The sequence below is a fragment of the Hylobates moloch genome, unplaced genomic scaffold (genome assembly GCF_009828535.3).
Source record: "Hylobates moloch isolate HMO894 unplaced genomic scaffold, HMol_V3 SCAFFOLD_8, whole genome shotgun sequence".
Taxonomy (NCBI): Eukaryota; Metazoa; Chordata; class Mammalia; order Primates; family Hylobatidae; genus Hylobates; species Hylobates moloch.
Window position 1 is genome coordinate 81731081 of NW_026652283.1, and position 22379 is coordinate 81753459.

The 22379-nt window shown below is 43.0% G+C and overlaps 1 protein-coding gene across 7 annotated transcripts in view; it reads left to right on the plus strand.

Annotated features, from left to right (window-relative positions):
• The window catches only part of SMARCC1 (SWI/SNF related, matrix associated, actin dependent regulator of chromatin subfamily c member 1), a 203014-nt gene that overhangs the window by 36806 nt on the left and 143829 nt on the right, over positions 1 to 22379 (plus strand). For all 7 annotated transcript variants that reach the window (XM_032161732.2, XM_032161733.2, XM_058442199.1 and 4 more), the window contains 4 exons: positions 2762 to 2847; positions 11862 to 11943; positions 13825 to 13917; positions 21791 to 21860. In XM_032161732.2, coding sequence (XP_032017623.1) covers positions 2762 to 2847; positions 11862 to 11943; positions 13825 to 13917; positions 21791 to 21860 — 331 coding nt within the window. The remainder of the gene's footprint in view (positions 1 to 2761; positions 2848 to 11861; positions 11944 to 13824; positions 13918 to 21790; positions 21861 to 22379) is intronic.

Here is a 22379-nt window from a genome sequence, read left to right on the forward strand (position 1 = left end):
TTGTAGTAATAGTTTTTAGAGAAAAAAGTGCATGGGTGTTTCTAATAACACTTCATCTTATTTAGCCTATTTGATGCTCAGTTTATATTGTTTTTACCTTCATAATGTGGAAATTATTCACCATTTCATTTAATTTGAGCTATATTTTTAATCCGTAAAGCACAGATGCCTTGAATTGTGGCATAGATTTTAGCTATTAGTTATAGTTTTATATAGTTACACTACATTTTTATGGTCATTAAAATATTATAATAGGCCAGGTGCGGTGGCTCATGCCTGTAATCCTAGCACTTTGGGAGGCTGAGGTGGGCGGATCACTTGAGATCAAGAGTTTCAGATCAGCTTGGCCAATATGGCAAAAGTTTGTCTTTTAAATATGCAAAAAAACAAAATTAGCCAGGCATATCGGCACTTGCTTGTAATCCCAACTACTTGGGAGGCTGAGATGTGAGAATTCCTTGAACCCGGGAGGCAGAGGCTACAGTGAGCCATGATCACCCTGCTGTACTCCAGCCTGAGCAACACAGTGAGACCCTGTCTCAAAAAGATAAAGTATAATAAAAGTGTGCACTTACAATTTTTGCATAATTTATGTTTTTTATTTTTATTTTTTTGTTGAGACAGTCTCACTGTGTTGCCCAGGCTGGAGTGCAGGGCGTGATCTTGGCAACCTCTGCCTCCCGGGTTCAAGCGATTCTCCTGCCTCAGCCTCCCGAGTATCTGGGATTACATGCGCCTGCCACCATGCCTGACTTATTTTTGTATTTTTAGTAGAGATGGGGCTTCACCATGTTGGCCATGCTGGTGGCAAACTCCTCACCTCACATGATCCACCCACCTTGGCCTTCCAAAGTGCTGGGATTACAGGCGTGAGCCACCACACCTGGCCTAATTTTTGTATATTTATAGTCAAGAATTTATAAGGGGAAAAAGTCTGCTATCCTTATGTTTCTTTTTTTCTTTTGTTTCTTTGTGACAAAGTTTCACTTCCTTGCCCAAGCTGGCCTCAAACTCCTGGCTTCAAGCAGTCCTCCCTTCCTCCCTGCTGTCTTTCTCAGCCAGAGTACTGGGGTTACAGGCATTTTCTTTGGAACCATTTTGATTTTTTTATAAAAAAAATTTTTTTTTTTTTGAGATAAGGTCACACTCTGTCACCCAGGCTGGATATGTCACCATCACAGTTCACTACAGCTTGACTTCCCATGTTCATGCAATCCTCCCACCTCAGCCTCCTGGGTAGGTGGGACTACAAGCATGTGCCACCATGCCCGGCTAATATTTATATTTATATTTATATTTATATTTATATTTATATTTTTTTGAGACAAGTTCTGGCTTTGTTGCCCAGGCTGGAGTATAGTGGTGTGGTCTCAGCTCACTGCAACCTTTGCCTCCCAGGTTCAAGCCATCCTCCTACCTCAGCCTCCCAGTAGCTGGGACTACAGGCACACTCCCCCTATGCCTGGCTAATTTCTTTTGCATTTTTTGTTGAGATGGGGTTTCACCATGTTGCCCAGGCTGGTCTTGAACTCCTGTGCTCAAGCCATCTGCCCGCCTCGGCCTGCCAAATGCTGGGATTACAGGTGTAAGCCACTCCTGCACCTGGCCTAATTTTTAAATTTTTTGTAGAGGTGGGATCTCACTGTGTTGCCCAAGCTGGTCTCAGACTCCTGGGCTCAAGTGATTCTTTCACCTTGGTGTCTCAAAATGTTAGAATTACTGGTGTGTAGCCAGGCGCGATGGCTCATGCCTGTAATCACAGCACTTTGGGAGGCTGAGGCGAGCAGATCACCTGAGGTCGGGAGTTCGAGACCAGCCTGGCCAACATAGAGGAAACCCTGTCTCTACTAAAAATGCAAAATTAGCCAGGCATGGTCATGCATGCCTGTAATCCCAGCTACTTAGGAGGCTGAGGCAGGAGAATCACTTGAACCTGGGAGGCGGAGGTTGCAGTGAGCCAAGATAGCACCATTGCATTCCAGCCTGGGCAACAAAAGTGAAACTCTATCTTAAAAAAAAAAAAAAAAAAAAAAAGACTGATGTGAGCCTCTGCTCCTGGCCTAGATTTAGCTTTTTAAAATCTTTCTTTTGACAAACTATTCACTGAAATTATAATATGTTTATGGAATTTAAAAGGAATTCTTTTGGGGAGGAGCATGGGGTCTTGCTGTATTGTCCAGGCTGGTTTTGAATTCCTGTGCTCAAGTGATTCTTTCATCTCAGCCTCCCAAGTAGCTGCGACTATAGGTGTGAACCACTGTACTGGCTACAAGAAAGTAGTTTCAATTCAGTTTATTTTATTTCATTTCATTTTTCTTGAGACAGCATCTCACTCTGTCATCCAGGCTAGAGTGCAGTAGGGTGATCAGGGCTCACTGCAGGCTCAACCTCTCAGGCTGAAGTGATCCTCCCACCTCAGCCTCCTGGATAGGATTAGCTACAGTGCACAGCTAATTTTTAAATTTTTTTCTCGAGACTGGATCTCCCTATGTTGCCCAGACTGGTCTTGAACTCCTGGGCTCAAGTGATCCTCCTGCCTTACGCTCCCAGAGTGTTGGGATTACAGGCATGAGCCACCATGCCCAGCCTAATCTACTTTTAGAAAAATGTATTGATTCCTCAGTTTATTCAAGAAGATGTTTAAGGAGGTTGTTTAATTAGTATTTGTTTATATCTTTGAAGTTATAAAACTTAGAATTCAGACATGAGTAATTTTGTCAGAAGCTTTATTTTTCTCATGTGTAATTTGTATCATTTTTAGGCAAAGTGTTTCATGGATTTCAAAGCTGGAGGCACCTTATGTCACATTCTTGGGGCTGCTTACAAGTATAAAAATGAACAGGGATGGTAAGTTTTTGTATTTGTTTGCATGTTTTGATCTTGTTATTTACTTTTAAGTCCTGTTTCCTTGTGTTAGGAAATCCTGTAAGCACATTATGATTAATGTGTTTTACCAAGAGCCCTAATTTACCTTGTTCCTACATCCAAGAAAAATATCAAGCAACCACGTATTTATGTATTTATTTCTGAGACAGGGTCTTAAAAATAGGACTAACCAAGGCTGTTGGCAAGGCTAGAAGTGCAGTGGTGCAGTCTCAGGTCACTGCATCCTCCGCCTCAGATTCAAGCAATTCTCATGCCCCAGCCTCCTGAGTAGCTGGGCCTATAGGCGTGCACCACCATGCCTGGCTAATTTTTCTATTTTTAGTAGAAATAGAGTTTTGTCATGTTGGTCAGGCTGGTCTCAAACTCCTGGTCTCAAGCACTCCACCCACCTCAGCCTCCCAAAGTGTTGAGATTACAGGCGTGAGCCACCGCACCCAGCCACAACCACGTATTAGGCAAGTGATTTCTGTTTTTTTTTTTTTTTTGAGATGGAGGCTTGCTCTGTTGCCCAGGCTGGAGTGCAGTGGCATGATCTCCGCTCACTGCAAGCTCCGACTCCCGGGTTCAGGCCATTCTCTGGGCTCAGCCTCCGGAGTAGCTGGGACTACTGGTGCCTGCAGCTGCCCCCGGCTAATTTTTTGTATTTTTGGTAGAGACGGGTTAGCCAGGATGATCTCGATCTCCTGACCTCATGATCCGCCCGCCTGGGCCTCCCAAAGTGCTGGGATTACAGGTGTGAGCCACCGCGCCCGGCCTAGGCAAGTGATTTCTTCTATTTGATTTTTATAGTAACAGGTGTACATTGTTAGCAAATTGGAAGGTAGGCTTGCCATGAAATGTGTAAGTGTGTATAATGAACTCATACATTATATTTGAAGTGGATAGATAGTATTTTTGTTTGTTTGTTTTGTTTTTTTGAGACTTGCGCTTTTTCGCCCAGGCTGGAGTGAAGTGGCACGATCTCAGCTCACTGCAACCTTCGAGTGATTCTCCTGCCTCAGCCTCCTGAGTAACTGGGATTACAGGCACCTGCCACCACACGCCCAGCTAATTTTTGCATTTTTGGTAGAGATGGGGTTTCACCATGTTGGCCAGGCTGGTCTCGAACTCCTGACCTCAGGTGATCCACCTGCCTTGGCCTTCCAAGGTGCTAGGATTACAGGTGTGAGCCACCGTGCCTGGCCAGATAGCAGTTTTAAGAGATCAAGTTATCTAGGTCTTCAAGAGTATTCCATTTTGCTATCCTCAGGACAGGGATAAAAGGAGAAATACAGATCTTTGCCTAGGTCAGTGAAAATCCCTGCAGGTGTTCCTGCCATTTTGCTCCCTTCAGTCTTTTCCTCTTTTCTAGCTGTCTCTCTCGGTACTGTTTCTTTTTTTTCTCTTGAACTCTGGAGTTTCCATCAGTTACTGGGACTAGTGATGTCCTGAGCTGTGGGGTTGTCAGAGACATACTTCACAGGGTAGGGTTGGGGGAGTGGAGTATATTGTCCTGAAATTGTTTGGTATTTTCAGTTGAGTTAGCTGTGCACAGTTTATAACCTTAGCATCTTTCCAGGAGAATACACATGTAATTTATATATTTTACTTTAAAAGTTAAGCTAACCCAATACATTATGGCTGGGAAGTGCAAATAAATATTTAGATCAGGCCGGGCGCGGTGGCTCACGCTTGTAATCCCAGCACTTTGGGAGGCCGAGGCGGGCGGATCACGAGGCCAGGAGATCGAGACCACGGTGAAACCCCGTCTCTACTAAAAATACAAAAAATTAGCCGGGCGTGGTGGTGGGCGCCTGTAGTCCCAGCTACTCGGAGAGGCTGAGGCAGGAGAATGGCATGAACCCGGGAGGTGGAGCTTGCAGTGAGCCGAGACTGCGCCACTGCACTCCAGTCTGGGCGACAGAGCGAGACTCCGTCTCAAAAAAAAAAAATAAATAAATAAATATTTAGATCAACAATAAGGACAAGTGTGTAATTAAATAAATTATTTATATAGTAAATAGTAGGAGATATAAACTTACATGTGTATTTACTGAAACTTTTTATATATGGATGGTGTTTAATAGATACTGATTTGGATCACCTGAGGTCAGGAGTTCGAGTCCAGACTGGCCATCATGGCGAAACCCCGTCTCTACTAAAAATACAAAGAAAATTAGCCAGACTTGGTGGCGGGCACTTGTAATCCCAGGTACTCAGGAGGCTGAGACAGGAGAGTTGCTTGAACCCGGGAGACGAAGGTTGCAGTGAGCTGAGATTGCGCCACTGCATTCCTGCCTGGGCTGTCTCCAAAAAAAAAAGATACTGACTAAAAGAGCATGAGACTTTTTTGTTTTTGTTATCAGAGGTAGCTCTCTGTTTTCCAGTTCTGTGTCTAGCTCTGATGTTGGACCTCTCACGATGGTATTCCCTGATCTAGGACCAATGGCATGTCTCTGTACTCATAGAGATGGTTTGTACCCTGCTGTTGACTCTGGGTTCCCAGTTGGAACTCTTTTCTGTCCTTGGTTCTTGTTCAGCTTCTGTCACAAGTCCTAACCTGGACACTTGAGGATAGAATACCAAAGTGATATGATTTTTCGTAGGTCACCTATTGTGGAACTTGCTTTGTGTTTGTAGTTTCTGCAAAATGAAATATTTCTTTTTTTTTTTTTTTAAACAGAGTCTCGCTCTGTCACCCAGGCTGGAGGGCAGTGGTGTAATCTCGGCTCACTGCAATCTCTACCTCCCAGGTTCAGGCGATTCTCTTGCCTCACCCTCCTGAGTAGCTGGGATTACAGGCGCCTGCCACCACACATGGCTAATTTTTGTATTTTTAGTAGAGACCAGGTTTCTCCATGTTGGCCAGGCTGGTCTGGAACTCCTGACCTCAGGTGATCCGCCAGACTCGGCCTCCCAAAGTGCTGGATTACAGGCATGAGTCACCGTGCCTGGCCACAGTGAAATATTTTTATCTGAAATCACTTGCAGTAGTTTAGAAAGATATGTGTAATACAGGCCGGGTGTGGTGGCTTGTCTCAAAAAAAAAAAAAAAAAAAAATATGTAATACAGTTTTCTTAAAATTAAAAGTGGGACTAAAAAAGACGTAAAGGATAGGGTTAGCATTGTCAGGAATGAGGATTTTTCCAAGTCTTTTGTGCAGATTGTGCCAGAATTATTTCCTTTCAGGTATAGTTATGTATCCAGTTTCAGTGTGCACCTTCTCTCATCTCTTGTGCCTTACACACTTGAAGTGAGTGCATATTTTAGTAACTCCCCACTCTGTTTGGTATCTGAATACTGACCTGTCATTCTGACCATGCCCCGACTTGCCCCATGCCTAACCTGCCTCTCAGAACTTTGACTGTGTTCTTTAATTGAACCTCACAGTCTAGGTTGCATTTCTAGCTTCAGGTCCAAAGTTTGCTGGTTTTGTTATTATGGCAAGCACTATTTTCTTCTTATTTCATTGTGGTTCTGCTTTCTTACTGACTTTTTAGTAGTCTTTGTTTTAGTCTCTAATGACATGAAGCTCTAATGTCATGCATATGAGGTTGAATGGGAATACGTGGTAATTACTAGCGTATTTGTGAAGAGACTGTACAGATTAATATTACAGAATTGGCCAGCTGTGGTAGCTCCTGCCTGTAATCCCAGCACTTTGGGAGGCTGAGGTCGGCGGATTGCTTGAGCCCAGTAGTTTGAACCCAGCCCAGGCAATGTGGGAAAACTCAGCCTCTACAAAAAATAGGAAAATTAGCTGGGTGTGGTGGCGCATGCCTATAGTCCCAGCTACTCGGGAGGCTGAGGTGGGAGGATCACTTGAGCCCAGGATGTAGAGGCTGCAGTGAACCAAGATCGCACCACTGCACTCCAGCCTGGGTGACAGAGACTCTGTGTCAAAAACAAAAAGAGAGATTACAGAATTGAAATGTTAAGTTTGATCTTTCTGTATGTTTCTAAATAGGCAAAATCAGTGAGTGTCTTATTTATGGTTTTTCTCCTGACGGATAAAACTTTGTATAGAGTTGAAGTATAGTTATATGTAACTGAAGGATAACAAGTTTGACCTATTCATGGAAATCCAAACGGATCTCCCAAAGGAGAGATTAAATACCAAGTTCAATTTCAATTAAGTAGTAGAGAATTGACTGTTAGTGCTCACATGCCCAGAGATTAGGACGTTATTTTTTCCTACAGTTCTTTTTTTTTTTTTTTTTTGAGACGGAGTCTCGCTCTGTCGCCCAGGCTGGAGTGCAGTGGCGCAATCTTGGCTCACTGCAAGCTCCGCCTCCCGGGTTCACGCCATTCTCCTGCCTCAGCCTCTCCGAGTAGCTGGGACTACAGGCGCCCGCCACCACGGGCTAATTTTTTGTATTTTTAGTAGAGATGGGATTTCACCGTGGTCTCGATCTCCTGACCTCGTGATCCGCCTGCCTCAGCCTCCCAAAGTGCTGGGATTACAAGCGTGAGCCACCACGCCCAGCCTATTTTTTCCTACAGTTCTAAAGAGATTGTTACATGTTTTTTTTTTTTTTTTTTTTCTTTTTTGAGACGGAGTCTTACTCTGTCACCCAGCAGGCTGGAACCCTATCTCGAGAATGTTTATATTAAGTTTTGCTTTCAAATAATACAGAAAGATGTTCAAGCTTCAACCCAAAAGAGGAATGCAAATTAGAACTATAATCATTAGGCCGGTGTGGTGGCTCATGCCTGTAAAAGGGCATCAGAAGCAAACTTCTAAAAGGAAAAACAAAAATGCACTGAGCCAAAGGCAAGACAACAATAGAGCCAAACAGTTTTGTGGGGAAGTGACAAAAGCTGACCTCAAATAAGGAGCTTTGTACGATGACAGCAAGCTATGATACCCTGGAGACCATCCGCACAGGATGGTCCAGTATGCCGTACCCCAAAAGGGTGGCAAACATCCTAGTGGGGCCAGGTGTAGTAGCTCACACCTGTAATCCCAGCACTTTGGGAGGCTGAGGCAGAAGAATCACTTAAGTCCAGGAGTTCAAGACTAACCTGGGCAACATAGCAAGACCCCATCTGTATTTTTAAAAATAATAATAAAATAAATAGATATCCTGGAGGCAATTAGAGCTCTGAAAACAGGTATACAAGTATGAAGAATGAGGGGTGAAGAATTGAAGAATAAGGAAAGGAAAATATATTTGTTATTCATTAAATGGAAGTGTATCATAAAGATCTTCATCCTTGTCTTCACGTTGAGTAGTTGGAGGAGTAGGAGGAAAGAGAAAGGCTGTTCTTGCTTTCTTGGGTGGTAGAGGTAGAAGAAAATCCACATATGAGTAGACCTGCTCATTTCCAGCCTATGTTGTTTAAGGGTCAAATTTAGATATTTTGCCATGTATTTATTTCTAAAATAGGATTTTAGAAAGTATCATAACACTACCATTATTACAGATATGAAAATTAACAATAATTTTTAATATTAAATCGTTGAGTGTTCAAATTTCCCTTATCTCATAAATGATTTTTATATCTTATTTGAATTAATATTCAAACAAGGTGCAGTGCAGACATTGCCTTTGGTTAATGTGACTAACTCTCTTCGAAAAAGATAAAGTTTTCTATCTCTTCCATCTCTTTTCCTCACAACTACCTCCTGCTCTACTGAAACAGTTGTGTCGTAGGATTGCCCATGTTTTATTAGATTTTGCTTATATGCCTCCAGTTTATCATTTAACATGGTCTTCTAAATTTCTTGTAAACTGGTGGTAGAGGCTTAGTCTGATTTGGTTCCTTATCTTTTTTTGGCAACAATAATAATCATAGATAATGTTTTATTCTTCTATCTGGAGGTATATAATATCTGGTTGTTTATGTGTGTAATGGGCAGACATTGATGTTCACTGCCTAGAGTCATTTCATTACAACTTTACAAAGTCACAGTATTCTAATTTTGAAAATTAGATTGTAGTTTGTTTTTTTTTTTTTTTGTTTTTTTTTTGAGTCAGAGTCTCACTCTGTTGCCCAGGCTAGAGTGCAGTTTATAGTTTGCTCTATAAAGCTACACATTCTTCTAGCCAGTAGGGCTGTAAAGGAAAAGTTTTAAAAACCTGGCCATTGTCCTCAAGGTATCTAATGAGATGTCTCACTAACAAGATAGGTCTTTGATGGGGCTGTATCAGCATTGTGCACAGGATGTATTAAGAACATGAAAGGCCGGCGCACTGGCTCATGCCTATAATCCCAGCGCTTTGGGAGGCCGAGGTGGGTGGATCATGAGGTCAGGAGTTTGAGACCCACCTGGCCCACATGGTGAAACTCCATTTCTACTAAAAATACAAAAATTAGCCGGATGTGGGCCAGGCGCAGTGGCTCACACCTGTAATCCCAGTGCTTTGGGAGGCCGAGGTGGGCAGATCTCGAGGTCAGGAGTTCGAGATCAGCCTGGCCAATATGGTGAAACCCCATCTCTACTAAAGATACAAAAGATTAGCTGGGCGTGGTGGTGCGCGCCTGTAATCCCAGCTACTCGGGAGGCTGAGGCAGGAGAATTGCTTGAATTCAGAAGGCGGAGGTTGCAGTGAGCTAAGATCGCCCCATTGCACTCCAGTCTGGACGACAGGGCGAGAGTCTGTCTTTAAAAAAAAAAAAAAGATGGCCGGGCGTGGTGGCTCACATCTGTAATCTGTAATCCCAGCTCTTTGAGAGACTGAGGCGTGCAATCACATGAGGTCAGGAGTTTGAGTCCAGCCTGGCCAACATGGTGAAACCGTGTTTCTACTTATTAAATAACTGGGTGTCGTGGAGCACACCTGTAATCCCAGCTAATCAGGAGGCTGAGGCAGGAGAATCGCTTGAATCCAGGAAGCAGTGGTTGTGGTGAATCGAGTTCACGCCACTGCACTCCAGCCTGGGCAATAGAGTGGGATGCCATTTAAAACAACGACAACATGAAAGAAGATAGGCTTAGCTTTATAGAGCAAGTGACTTGGGGACTGGTTCTGGAAGTGAGTGTCAGGCCCATTGAACGGGTAGTAACATCTTGGAAAGGCTATAGAGTTTAAAAAGAAAGATTGGAAGTGTGGGGAGCATCTCCAGAATAAAATAGCATGACACGTGATTTAAGAGTATGAGCTCTGGACTCAGACTGCCTAATGCTAGGTAGTACCTGGTAATGATAAAGAAAAAAAATTTTTTTTTTTTTGAGACGGAGTCTTGCTCTGTCGCCCAGGCTGGAGTGCAGTGGCGCAATTTTGGCTCACTGCAAGCTCCGCCTCCTGGGTTCACGCCATTCTCCTGCCTCAGCCTCTCCGAGTAGCTGGGACTACAGGCGCCCGCCACCATGCCCGGCTAATTTTTTGTATTTTTAGTAGAGACGGGGTTTCACCATGGTCTCGATCTCCTGACCTCGTGATCCTCCTGCCTCGGCCTCCCAAAGTGCTGGGATCACAAGCGTGAGCCATCACGCCCAGCATGATTAAGAAAATCATAACTGGGCCAGGCGTGTTGGCTCACCCCTGTAATGTCAGCGCTTTGGGAGGCTGAGGTGGGAGGATTGCTTGAGCTCAGGAATTTGAGGCCAGTCTGGACCAACATAGTGAGACCTTTGGCTTTACAAAAATAAAAATAAAAAACAGTTACCTGAGTGTGATGGCTGGTGCCTATGGACCCAGCTACTCAAGGCTGAGGTTGAGGTGGGAGTATCCTGAGCCCAGGAGTTCAAGGTTACAGGGAGCTCTTACTGCACCAGAGCATTCCAGCCTGGGTGACACAGTGAGACTCTGCCTCAAAAAACAAAAATTATAACTATAGCTAACATTTATTGATCAGTTACTTTATATTAAACTTAAGCACTGTTCTAATATATACCTCATTTAACCTTCACAAAAACCCACAATAGGGTATTATATTTATGAAGCAGTCGATCCTTGGGTTAACAAATTACTCAAGACTAATGTAGTTTTCCACAATCCTTACTTTCAGTCACTAAGTTCTACTCCTCTCCTGGATGTTAGTGTTAAAAGAACTAAAACAGCAAAAACAAAGTAGGTATTGAATAAAAAGTAAGGAGAAACAGGCATTAGACTTTGTAAAGATTTAACCAAATGGAGGTGACATGCTTGGGAACTTAATGTAAAGAGCCATTGGAGAAGAGTTTCAAGTAAAGGTAAGTAGATCAATTTTACCACATTTAGGAAAACAGTACTTGTTATTCATACTTGCGAGTTTGGGATACCCCCAGCTATCAAGTGATTTCAGATTAAGGGATAATCTCTGCTCTTGACTGCTACTGTGGCCAGTTAAAAATTTTATTTGGAGAAACCTTGTCTGTTTAAATCACAAGTCTTACAGCTGTATCAGAATTAAATACCCAAGATGCTTTCTTTCCTTTAAGAGAACACAGATACTGCTGAATTTCAACAAATGATTTTTTTTTTTTTTTTTTTTTGAGAGGGAGTCTTGCTCTGTCACCAGGCTATGGTGCAGTGGCGTGATCCCGGCTCACTGCAACCTCCGCCTCTTGGGTTCAAGCGATTCTCCTGCCTCAGCCTCCCGAGTAGCTGGGATTACAGGTGTGCACCACCATGCCCAGCTGATTTTTGTATTTTTAGTAGAGATGGGGTTTCACCATGTTGGCCAGGCTGGTCTTGAACTCCTGACCTCTTGATTTGCCCACCTCGGCCTCCCAAAGTGCTGGGATTACAGGCGTCAGCCACTGCACCCAGCCTGGATCTGTGGACTACTTTTCTATAAGATGTTAAGATGTCTTAGATTTAAGGAAAATTAGATAGATACATCCTGGAATTGATACTTCATTTTCACTGAGGTGGATCTTAATATCTCTTTTATAAAGGTATTGATACTATATATTCTTATGTTACTGAGAGAATATCTCACACGTTTTGTAGAGTTATTTTAATTTCCAAATCTTTCTAACTCATTTGCATCGAATTCTAAAACCAAGTTTTCATTTGTATTTAAGCTGGGAGACAAATTAACTAGGGTTTTTCTTTTTTTTTAGGCGGAGGTTTGACCTACAGAACCCATCTCGAATGGATCGTAATGTGGAAATGTTTATGAACATTGAAAAAACATTGGTGCAGGTAACTTGGAAACTTAGGTTATTTAAAAAGTTTGCCTTTAATATATTTTCAGTTTTAAGATTGGCTGGCCAGGCGCGGTGGCTCACGCCTGTAATCCCAGCACTTTGGGAGGCCAAGGCAGGCAGATCACGAGGTCAGGAGATCGAGACCATCCTGGCTAACATGGTGAAACCCCGTCTCTACTAAAAAAAAAAAAAAAAAGCCGCGCGTGGTGGTGGGCACCTGTAGTCCCAGCTACTCAGGTGGCTGAGGCAAGAGAATGGTGTGAACCTGGGAGGCGGAGCTTGTAGTGAGCCGAGATTGCGCCCCTGCACTCCAGCCTGGGCAACGGAGCGAGACTCCGTCTCAAAAACAAAAAAACAAACAAAGAAACAGATTGGCTTTATTGGATTGCCAAAAGAACAAAGGAAGAAAATATTCTGAAGGGTATTGTTTTATTATTTTTATGGGTGTTTGGGGATTAGAGCTATGATTAATCTTGTCTTTAAGAGTATTAAAATTTATGGTGAAATAATTTATGATAATTTTCTTCATTAATTTTACCTAATGTATTGTTTGAGTTGTCTTTATTTTATTATTTTATTTTTATTTTCTTTGAGACAGGGTCTCACTCACCCAGGCTGGAGTGCAGTGGTGCAGTCAGAGCTAGGCTCACTGCAGCTTTGAACTCTCGGGCTCAAGTGATCCTCCCACCTCAGCCTCCCCTGTAGCTGGGACTATAGGCACACGCCATCACACCTGGCTAATTTTTTGTATCTTTTGTAGAAATGGGGTTTTGCCATGTTGGCCAGGCTGGTCTCGAATTCATGTATTCAAGCGATTTGCTTGCTTGGCCTCTCAAAGTTCTGGGATCACAGGCATGAACCACAGAGTCCGGCCTGCCTTCATTTTATTTAGTATAAGCACTCTTCCATCCTACTGTTCACTTGATTGAATATTTTCTTTGGATTTGTTCCATGGTTGTACCATAAATATACGTATTATTTCTTTAAATGTATTATAACCTGGAAAAGAGAATGCTTAATGTCCTTATTTGTGTTTCCTAATATGTTTATTGTTTGATAATTTATGGTGATCACTAAATTAACCTCCCTGGGGAGAGGTAGCTGTGAAAATTCAGTTAGATATTATTGTTAACTTAATATGTGAAAGTTGTTTGTCCCGCAGATTCTTAGCTAGGGAAACAATTGGATATGTTTTGTTTGTTAGGTGAGAGTTTTCTTCATGATTTGGGGAGTTAACATACATGTTTTGCCATTGCTATTTTTATTTATTTATTTTATTTTATTTTATTTTATTTTATTTTATTTTATTTTATATATTTATTTTTTGAGATGGAATCTCGCTCTGTCACCCAGGCTGGAGTTCAGTGGCGTGATCTCGGCTCACTGCAAGCTCCACCTCCCGGGTTCATGTCATTCTCCTGCCTCAGCCTCCCGAGTAGCTGGGACTACAGGCGCCCACCACCACGCCTGGCTGATTTTTTTGTATTTTTAATGGAGACAGGATTTCACCGTGTTAGCCAGGATGGTCTCGATCTCCTGACCTCATGATCCGCCCATCTTGGCCTCCCAAAGTGTTGGGATTACAGGCGTGAGCCACTTGCCATTGCTATTTTTCCGATTAACTGTAATCCCCTTCCGTAGCTAAAAACACTACATTAGACCATTAAAGTAAATTTGGGTAAAATTGGGGAGGAAGATTAATCTCACAATCTGGTATGGTATCTTAATGAAAAAGTTGCTGAATTTCTTTAGGTCATGCTTCTCGATATTTTTTGTGGCAGAAAAGTTTATCTTGGGGTGGTTTGTATATTGCATAAATAATGTGATATTATTTCAAAACTAAGAGAATTTGAAAGTCTGTTCTTTTCATCCTCAGAACAATTGTTTGACCAGACCCAACATCTACCTCACTCCAGACATTGATCTGAAGTTGGCTAACAAATTGAAAGATATCATCAAACGACATCAGGTAATAGACACAATCACTTCAGATAATACACACGATCACTTCATTTTGTAGTTGTAAGCCTCTAATAAATGTCAGCCATAGTGATGTTTTGGATTTCTTGATATATTTGCATCAAAAGAAATTTTTTTCTTGAGTTTTTTTTTTTTTTTTTTTTTTTTTTCTTAGAGATGAGGTGTCACTTTGTTGCCCAGGCTGGAGTGCAGTGGCACTATCCTAGCATCCTTGCACACTGTAGTTTTGGACTCCTGGGCTCAAGAGATCTTCCAGTTTTTTTGTTGTTGTTGAGAGAGTCTTGCGCTGTCTCCCAGGCTGGAGTGCAGTGGTGCGATCCCGGTTCATTGCATCCTCTGCCTCTGAGGTTCAAGCGATTCTCATGCCTCAGCCTCCGAAATTGCTGGGACTACAGGTGTGTGCCACCACACCCGGCTAATTAGATTTTTCGTAGAGGTGGGTTTTTGCCATGTTGGTGAGCCTGGTCTTGAACTTCTGACCTCAAGTGATCTCCCCACCTCAGCCTCCCAAAGTGCTGGGATTACAGGCATGAGCCACTGTGCCTGGCCACGATGGTTTCTCACTATGTTCCCAGACTGATCTTGAATTCCTGGCTTCAAGACATCCTCCAGCCTCGCCCTCCCAAAGTATTAGGATTGATTATAGGTGTGAGTCAGCATACCTGGCCTCTTTTTTTTTTCTTGAGACGGAGTCTCGCTCTGTCGCCCAGGATGGAGTGCAGTGGCGCAGTCTTGGCTCACTGCAAGCTCCGCCTCCCGGGTTCACGCCATTCTCCTGCCTCAGCCTCTCCGAGTAGCTGGGACTACAGGCGCCCACCACCACGCCCGGCTGATTTTTTTGTATTTTTAGTAGAGACGGAGTTTCACCGTGATCTCGATCTCCTCACCTCGTGATCCGCCCGCCTCGGCCTCCCAAAGTGCTGGGATTACAAGTGTGAGCCACTGCGCCTGGCCCCTGGCCTCTTTTTGAGTTCTTAAAGTACCAGTGTTTTTTTCTCTCCACTCATCTTTAGCTTTTAGCCTAGATGAAGTCATTGACTTAATAAATGTCAGTGACTTAAAAATAAAAGTCAATGACTTAATAAAGTCATTGGTATGGAGTCATTAGTCTTATTGTAAAGTGTGCTTACATAGACCTAAGGAAACCAATGTATTCTGTATCACAGAACTCTATATCACAGAGATTATAAAGGCAAATAGAGTTGGTAACATAATTGTTGGTAAGAAGGAATGAAATATTACTTTCAAGTAATCCCGTCTCCACTAACCCCCCATTTTATGTATTCTGTTACATATATGATTTTAAAAAAACAGTTGAAGGCTGGGCGTGGTGGCTCATGCCTGTAATCCCAGCACTTTGAGAGGCCAAAGCAGGCGGATCACGAGGTCAAGAGATGGAGACCATCCTGGCCAACATGGTGAAACCCCGTCTCTACTAAAAATACAAAATTAGCTGGGCATGGTGGCACGCCACTGTAGTCCCAGCTACTGGGGAGGCTGAGTCAGGAGAATCACTTGAACCCAGGAAGCGGAGGTTGCAGTGAGCTGAGATGGCGCCACTGTACTCCTGGTGACAGAGTGAGACTCCATCTCAGAAAAATTCTGCCCCCTCAAGCTTACTTTGTCTTGATACACGTGTACTAGTACTGTCTTCTGACATCTTAGCCGCCTTCTTCTGACTTCATTTTAGGCTGAGACTTTGGGTATTTACTACATGTAAGTTTATGATTACACGTGACTAAACTGTAATTAAGCCCATCACATAGTAAGCTAGCTGAGGAGACTTATGTAGAAGATAATTTTCTGAAACATTCTTTGTGTGACTGAGTTTTATGGATCCTTAGAATTGGTTGAGGAGCCTCATGAAATGTCTTTTTTTCCTGCTGCAAAAGAAATTACCAATTGAATTATGTTTTATCATTTAGTAAAATATCTTGCATGTTCTGAAAGTTAATGTTTCTAATACTGTGTACAATTATAGAGTACATTGTTCCTCTTATGTATGACATCTCTAAGTGTAAGGTGATATAATTACTTTATCATATTGGGCAATCTGAAGTCTAGTTCCCTTTTTTCACTAGTATTATGGCTTTGAACAGATCCCTTAAACCTCTCTCTTTTGGAATATCTTTTTATTGGATTGACTGTCAAATGCAGTTTAAAGTATATGTGGAATGTTACCAGGGCAGAAGTAGAACAAATTAACCTGCTGTTTCTTGCCTTGAAGCTGAAATTACCTACTCTTTTTGCTACCGGGTCATACTGGAAATATTTTATATATTGCCTACAGTTTATGCTGAATATTTAGCTGTTATATATGTATGTATATATACACATATATATACAAACATGTGTATATATGTATATACACGCACATATGTTTATATATATGTGTGTATATACACACACACACACATAAATATATACACACACTTTTTTTTTTTTTTTGGAGACAGGGTCTCGCTCTGTCGCCCAGGCTAGAGTGCAGTGGCGTGATCTCGGCTCACTGCAAGCTCCACCTCCTGGGTTCACGCCATTCTCCTGCCTCAGCCTCCCGAGTAGCTGGGACTACAGGCGCCCGCCACCACGCCTGGCTAATTTTTTTGTATTTTTAGTCTTGACCTCGTGATCCGCCTGCCTCAGCCTCCCAAAGTGCTGGGATTACAGGCACGAGCCACTGCACCCGGCCCTTGCACTGCTAATTTTTGTATTTTTTAGCAGAGACGGGGTTTTACCATATTGGAAAGGCTGGTCTCAAATTCCTGACTTTGTGATCTGCCCGAAGTGCTGAGATTATAGTCATGAGCCACCTTGCCCGGCCTTCTTGTTCTTTTTTTAACAACAGGTGTGCTCCACTGCACCTGGCTATTTTTTTTTTATTTTTGAAGAGACAGGGTCTTGCCTAGGCTGGTCTCAAGCTCCTGGCCTCAAGAGATTCCCCCTGCCGCCTCGGCCTCCCAAAGTGCTGGGATTGCACTTGTGGGCCACAGAACCCGCCCTGCAGCACCCCCCCGCCCACTGCCCTGCTCCTTTTTTTAAATGGAAGGTTTGTGGAAACTGTGTCAAGCAAGTCTGTTGGTGCCATTTTCCCAACAGCACGTGCTTACATTATGTCTGTGTATCACATTTTGGTAATTCTCACAGTATTTCAAACTTTTTTAGTTTTTTGCTTGTTCATTTGTTTTTTTTTTTGAGATGAAGTCTTTCTCTGTCACCCAGGCTGGAGCCCAGTGGTGTGATCTCGGCTCACTGCATCCTCCACCTCCCGGGTTTAAGCAGTTCTCTGCCTCAGCCTCCTGAGTAGCTGGGATTACAGGCACCCACCACCATGTCCGGCTAATTTTTGTATTTTTAGTAGAGGGGGTTTCACCGTGTTGGCCAGGCTGGTCTTGAACTCCTGACCTCGTGATCCACCCCCCTCGGCCTCCCAAAGTGCTGGGATTACAGGTGTGAGCCACCGCACCTGACTTACTTTTTTAGTAGTAGTATACGTGTTATAGTGATCTGTGATAGGCGCTATTTGATATTATTTTAATTGCTTTGGTTTAGCACAACACCCATAGAAGATGGTGAAGTTAACTGATAAATGTATATGTTCTGACTTCTCCACTGACTGGCCACTTCTCTATCTCTCTACCTCTTGTCTAGCCTGCCTATTCCCTGAGACCCACAAGTATTAAAATTAGGCCAATTAATAACCCTATAATGGCCTCTAGCTGGTCAAGTCAAAGGAAGAGTTGTTTATCTCTCACTTTAAATCAAAAGCTAGTAGTGATTTCGTTCAGTGAGGAAGGCATGACAAAAGCCAAGATAAGCTGAGAACTTGGCTTCTTAAGCCAAGCAGCCAGGTTTTTAGTGCAAAGGAAAAGTTTTTGAGGGAAATTAAAAGTGGGACTGTAGTGAACATGCAAATGATAGGATGCAAAACATGCTTATTGCTGATACTGAGAAAGTTTCAGTGGTCTGGTTAGGAGATCAAAACAGCCCAACATTTCCTTAAGCTAAATTCTAATCCAGAACAAAGGCCTAACTCTTCGATTCTGTGAAGGCTGAGAGAGGTGAGGAAGCTGCGGAGGAACGTTTGAAGCCAGCAGAGGTTACCCAATGAGGTTTAAGGAAAGAAGCCGTTTTCAGAACATAAAAACGCAAGTTGAAGCAACAAGTGCTAATGTAGAAGCTGCAGCAAGTTATCCAGAAGATTTAGTAAAGATAAGTGGTGAAGCTGGCTACACCAAACAGCAGATATTCAATGTAAATGAAATAGTCTTCTATTAAAATAAGATGCTATTTAGGACTGTCATAGTTAGAGAAGTCAATGCCTGGCTTAAAAGCTTCAGCCAGGCTATTTTGGGGCTTAATGCAGTTGGTGACTGTAAGTTGAAGCCAATGGTCGTTTGCCATTCTGACAATAGTAAGGCCCTACAGATTATCCTATATCTACTTTGCCTGTGCTCCATAACAAAACAGTAAAGCCTAGATGACAGCACATCTGTTTACAGTATGGTTTACTGAATACTTTAAGCCCACTGTAGAGACCTCTGCTCAGGAAAAACAATTTCTTTTGAAATATTACTGCTCATTGACAGTCACCTAGTCACCAAAGCCTCTGTTGCAGATGTACAAGGAAATTAATATTATTTCCATGCATAGTAACACAACTTCCATTCTGCAGCCATGTTTTAAGGAGTATTTCGACTTTCAAGTCTTGTTATTTAAGAAGTACATTTTGTTTTTTGTTTTTTTTTTTTGAGACGGAGTCTTGCTGTGTCGCCCAGGCTGGAGTGCAGTGGCGCGATCTCGGCTCACTGCAAGCTCCGCCTCCCAGGTTCACTCCATTCTCCTGCCTCAGCCTCCTGAGTAGCTGGGACTATAGACGCCCACCACCACGTCCGGCTAATTTTTTGTGTGTTTAGTAGAGACGGGGTTTCACTGTATTAGCCAGGATGGTCTTGATCTCCTGACCTCGTGATCCACCCACCTCGGCCTCCCAAAGTGCTGGGATTACAGGCATGAGCCACCGTGCCCGGCCAAGAAATACATTTTGTAAAGATAGAGTTGCTATAGTTAGTGGTTCTTATGATGGATCTGGGCAAAGTAAATTGAAAATCTTCTGGAACAGATTCATCATTCTAGATGCCAGTAGGAACACATGCGATTCATCAGAGGTCGAAGTGTCAACAGTAACAGAAGCTTGGAAGACGTGGATTCTGATCCTCATAGTTGACTTTGAGGGGTAAAGACTTTAGTAGAGGAAATAACTACAGACGTGGTTCAAATAAGAGAACTAGAATTTGAAATGAAGCCGGAACTAGAATTTGAAGTGAAGCCGTGTGACTGAATTGCCACGATCTCATGACAAAACTTGAACAGATGCAACAGTTGTTTCTTATGGATGAACAAAGTGCTTTCTTGACATGGAATCTACTCCTGGCACAGTTGCTGTTAACATTGTTGAAATGAGAACAAAGGATTTTAAATATTACATAAATTTAGTTGATAAAGCAAGCAGCAGGGTTTTGAAAGAAATTCTGCTGTGTGTAAAATGCTGTCAGCATCGCATGCTACAGAGAAATAGTTTCTGAAAGGAGTCAATGTGACAAACTTTACCGTTGACTTATCTTAAGAAATTGCCACAGCCACCTTAACCTTCAGCAACCACCACCCTGATCAGTCAGCTGCCAGCATCATTGAGGCAGTATCCTCCAGCCGCAAAAAGACTGATTTGCTTAAGTCTCAGATGATTGTTGGCATTTTTTTTTTTTTTTTGAGATGGCATTTTGCTCTTGTTGTCCAGGCTGGAGTGCAATGGCGCGATCTTGGCTCGCTGCAACCTCTGCCTCCGGGGTTCAAGGGATTCTCCTGCCTCAGCCTCCTGAGTAGCTGGGATTATAGGCGCCTGCCACCACACCCGGCTAATTTTTTGTATTTTTAGTAGACACGCATTTCACCATGTTGGCTAGGCTGGTCTCGAACTTCTGACCTCAGGTGATCCACCTGCCTTGACCTCCCAAAGTGCTGGGATTACAGGCGTGAGCCACTGGGCCCGGCTGTTATTGTTAGCATTTTCTAGCAATAAGATGTTTTTAAATTAAGGTATGTACACTGTTTTCTAAAACTGTGTAAACTTAACTTTTGATTTTTGTTTTGAGAGACAGGGTCTCTCTCAGTGTATTGCCCAGGCTAAGGTACACTGGCATAATCAGTTCACTGCAACCTTGAACATTTGGGCTCAAATGATCCTCCCACCTCACCTCCTGAGTAGCTGGGACTACAGGCACAAAAGTGCCTGGCTAATTTCTTTTTTAATTTGAGACAAGGTCTCACTGTGTTGCCCAGACTAGTCTTGAACTCCTAGGCCCAAGTGATCCTTTCACCTCAGCCTTCCAAAGTGCTGGGATTACAGGTGTGAGCAGCTGCACCTGGCCTAAACGTAACTTTTTTTTTATTTTTTGTTTTTTTTGAGACGGAGTCTTACGTTGTCCCCCAAGCTAGTGGTGCCATCTTGGCTCACTGCAAACTCTGCCTCCTGGGCTCAAGTGATTCTTCTGCCTCAGCCTCTGGAATAGCTGAGATTACAGGCATGTGCCACCACGCCCAGCTAATTTATATATATATATATATATATATATTTTTTTTTTTTTTTTTTTTGAGACAGAGTCTCGCTGTCGCCCAGGCTGGAGTGCAGTGGCGCGATCTCGGCTCGCTGCAGTCTCCGCCCCCCGGGGTTCACGCCATTCTCCTGCCTCAGCCTCCCGAGTAGCTGGGACTACAGGCGCCCACCATCTCGCCCGGCTAATTTTTTGTATTTTTAGTAGAGACGGGGTTTCACTGTGTTAGCCAGGATGGTCTCGATCTCCTGACCTCGTGATCCGCCCACCTCGGCCTCCCAAAGTGCTGGGATTACAGGCGTGAGCCACCGCGCCCGGCCAATTTTTATATTTTTAATAGAGATGGGGTTTCACCGTGTTGGCCATGCTGGTCTCGAACTCCTGACCTCAAATGATCCACCTGGCTCCCAAATTGCTAGGATTACAGACATGAGCCACCACATCGGGCCATAAATGTAACTTTTATATGCATCAGGAAACTAAATTTGTGCAACTAATTTTGTAATGCTTTATTACAGTGCTCTGAAACTGAACTTGACAATATATCTGTTTTATGCTTGCACATAGTCCTAGCTTATGGCTCAAGGCCAGGAATGGCATTGATTCACTTGAAGTAATGATGATTTGTGATGACTTTGGAAGTAATTTTAAGAAGTAGTAGTACCTGGCTGAACACAGTGGCTCACACCTGTAATCCCAGAACTTTGGAAGGCCAAGGCAGCAGCTCACCTAAGGTCAGGAGTTCAAGACCAGCCTGACCAACATGGTGAAACCCCATCTCTACTAAAAATAGAAAAATTAGCCAGGCATGCTGGCGGGTGCCTGTAATCCCAGCTACTCGGGAGGCTGAGGCAGGAGAATCGTTTGAACCCAGGAGACGGAGGAGGTTGCAGTGAGCCAAGATTGTGCTGCCACACTCTAGCCTGGGTGACAGAGCAAGACTCCATTTCAGGAAAAAAAATAATTAGTAGTACCCATATTACTGATATGGATACCCAGAGAGAGAGATCTGTAGAGAACTAGCCAATAGGTGCTCGAATTACTTTTTCTATACAGCAGTCTAAACTGTGTAGACAATTTTTTGGTTTATTGTTGTTGATCACTTTTTTTATTTGATCAAAAAGAAGCAAGTCTTTTTAAATAAAGTCTATAAGTAAAACCATGCTTTTAGAATTTGTATGGAATTTGTATCTGGATCTCATAGTTCATTGCCATGTGCTTTATTTTTGTGGTTTTTGTTCATTTGCTTTCCAGGGTACATTTACGGATGAGAAGTCAAAAGCTTCCCACCACATTTACCCATATTCTTCCTCACAAGACGATGGTAAGTTAGTTTTGTGTTGTGAACAGATATGCTCATACATCATACCAAATGGATTTTATGTCATATCCTGAAAGACTTAAACAGAATAACCAGCTTTTTATTTGTTTTTGTTTTGTTTTGAAGATGGAGTCTGTCGCCCAGGCTGGAGAGCAGTGGTGTGATCTCAGCTCACTGCCACCTCCACCTCCCAGGTTCGAGATTCTCCTGACTCAGCCTCCTGAGCAGCTGGGAATATAGGCTCCCACCACCATGCCCAGCTCTAATATTTGTATTTTTAGTAGAGATGGCGTTTCACCATGTTGGCCAGGATGGTTTCTATCTCTTGACCTCATGATCTGCCCACCTTGGCCTCCCAAAGTGCTGGGTTTACAGGTGTGAGCCATGGTGCCCAGCCAACATTAACTTTCAAAAGATGTAGTAGAAGCTGTGCCTAGAGGAACATTTATTTCTTTATATTAGGAAAGGAGAAAGGTTAGAAATCAGTGGTCCAAACATCTTTCTCAAGAAATTAGAAAAACA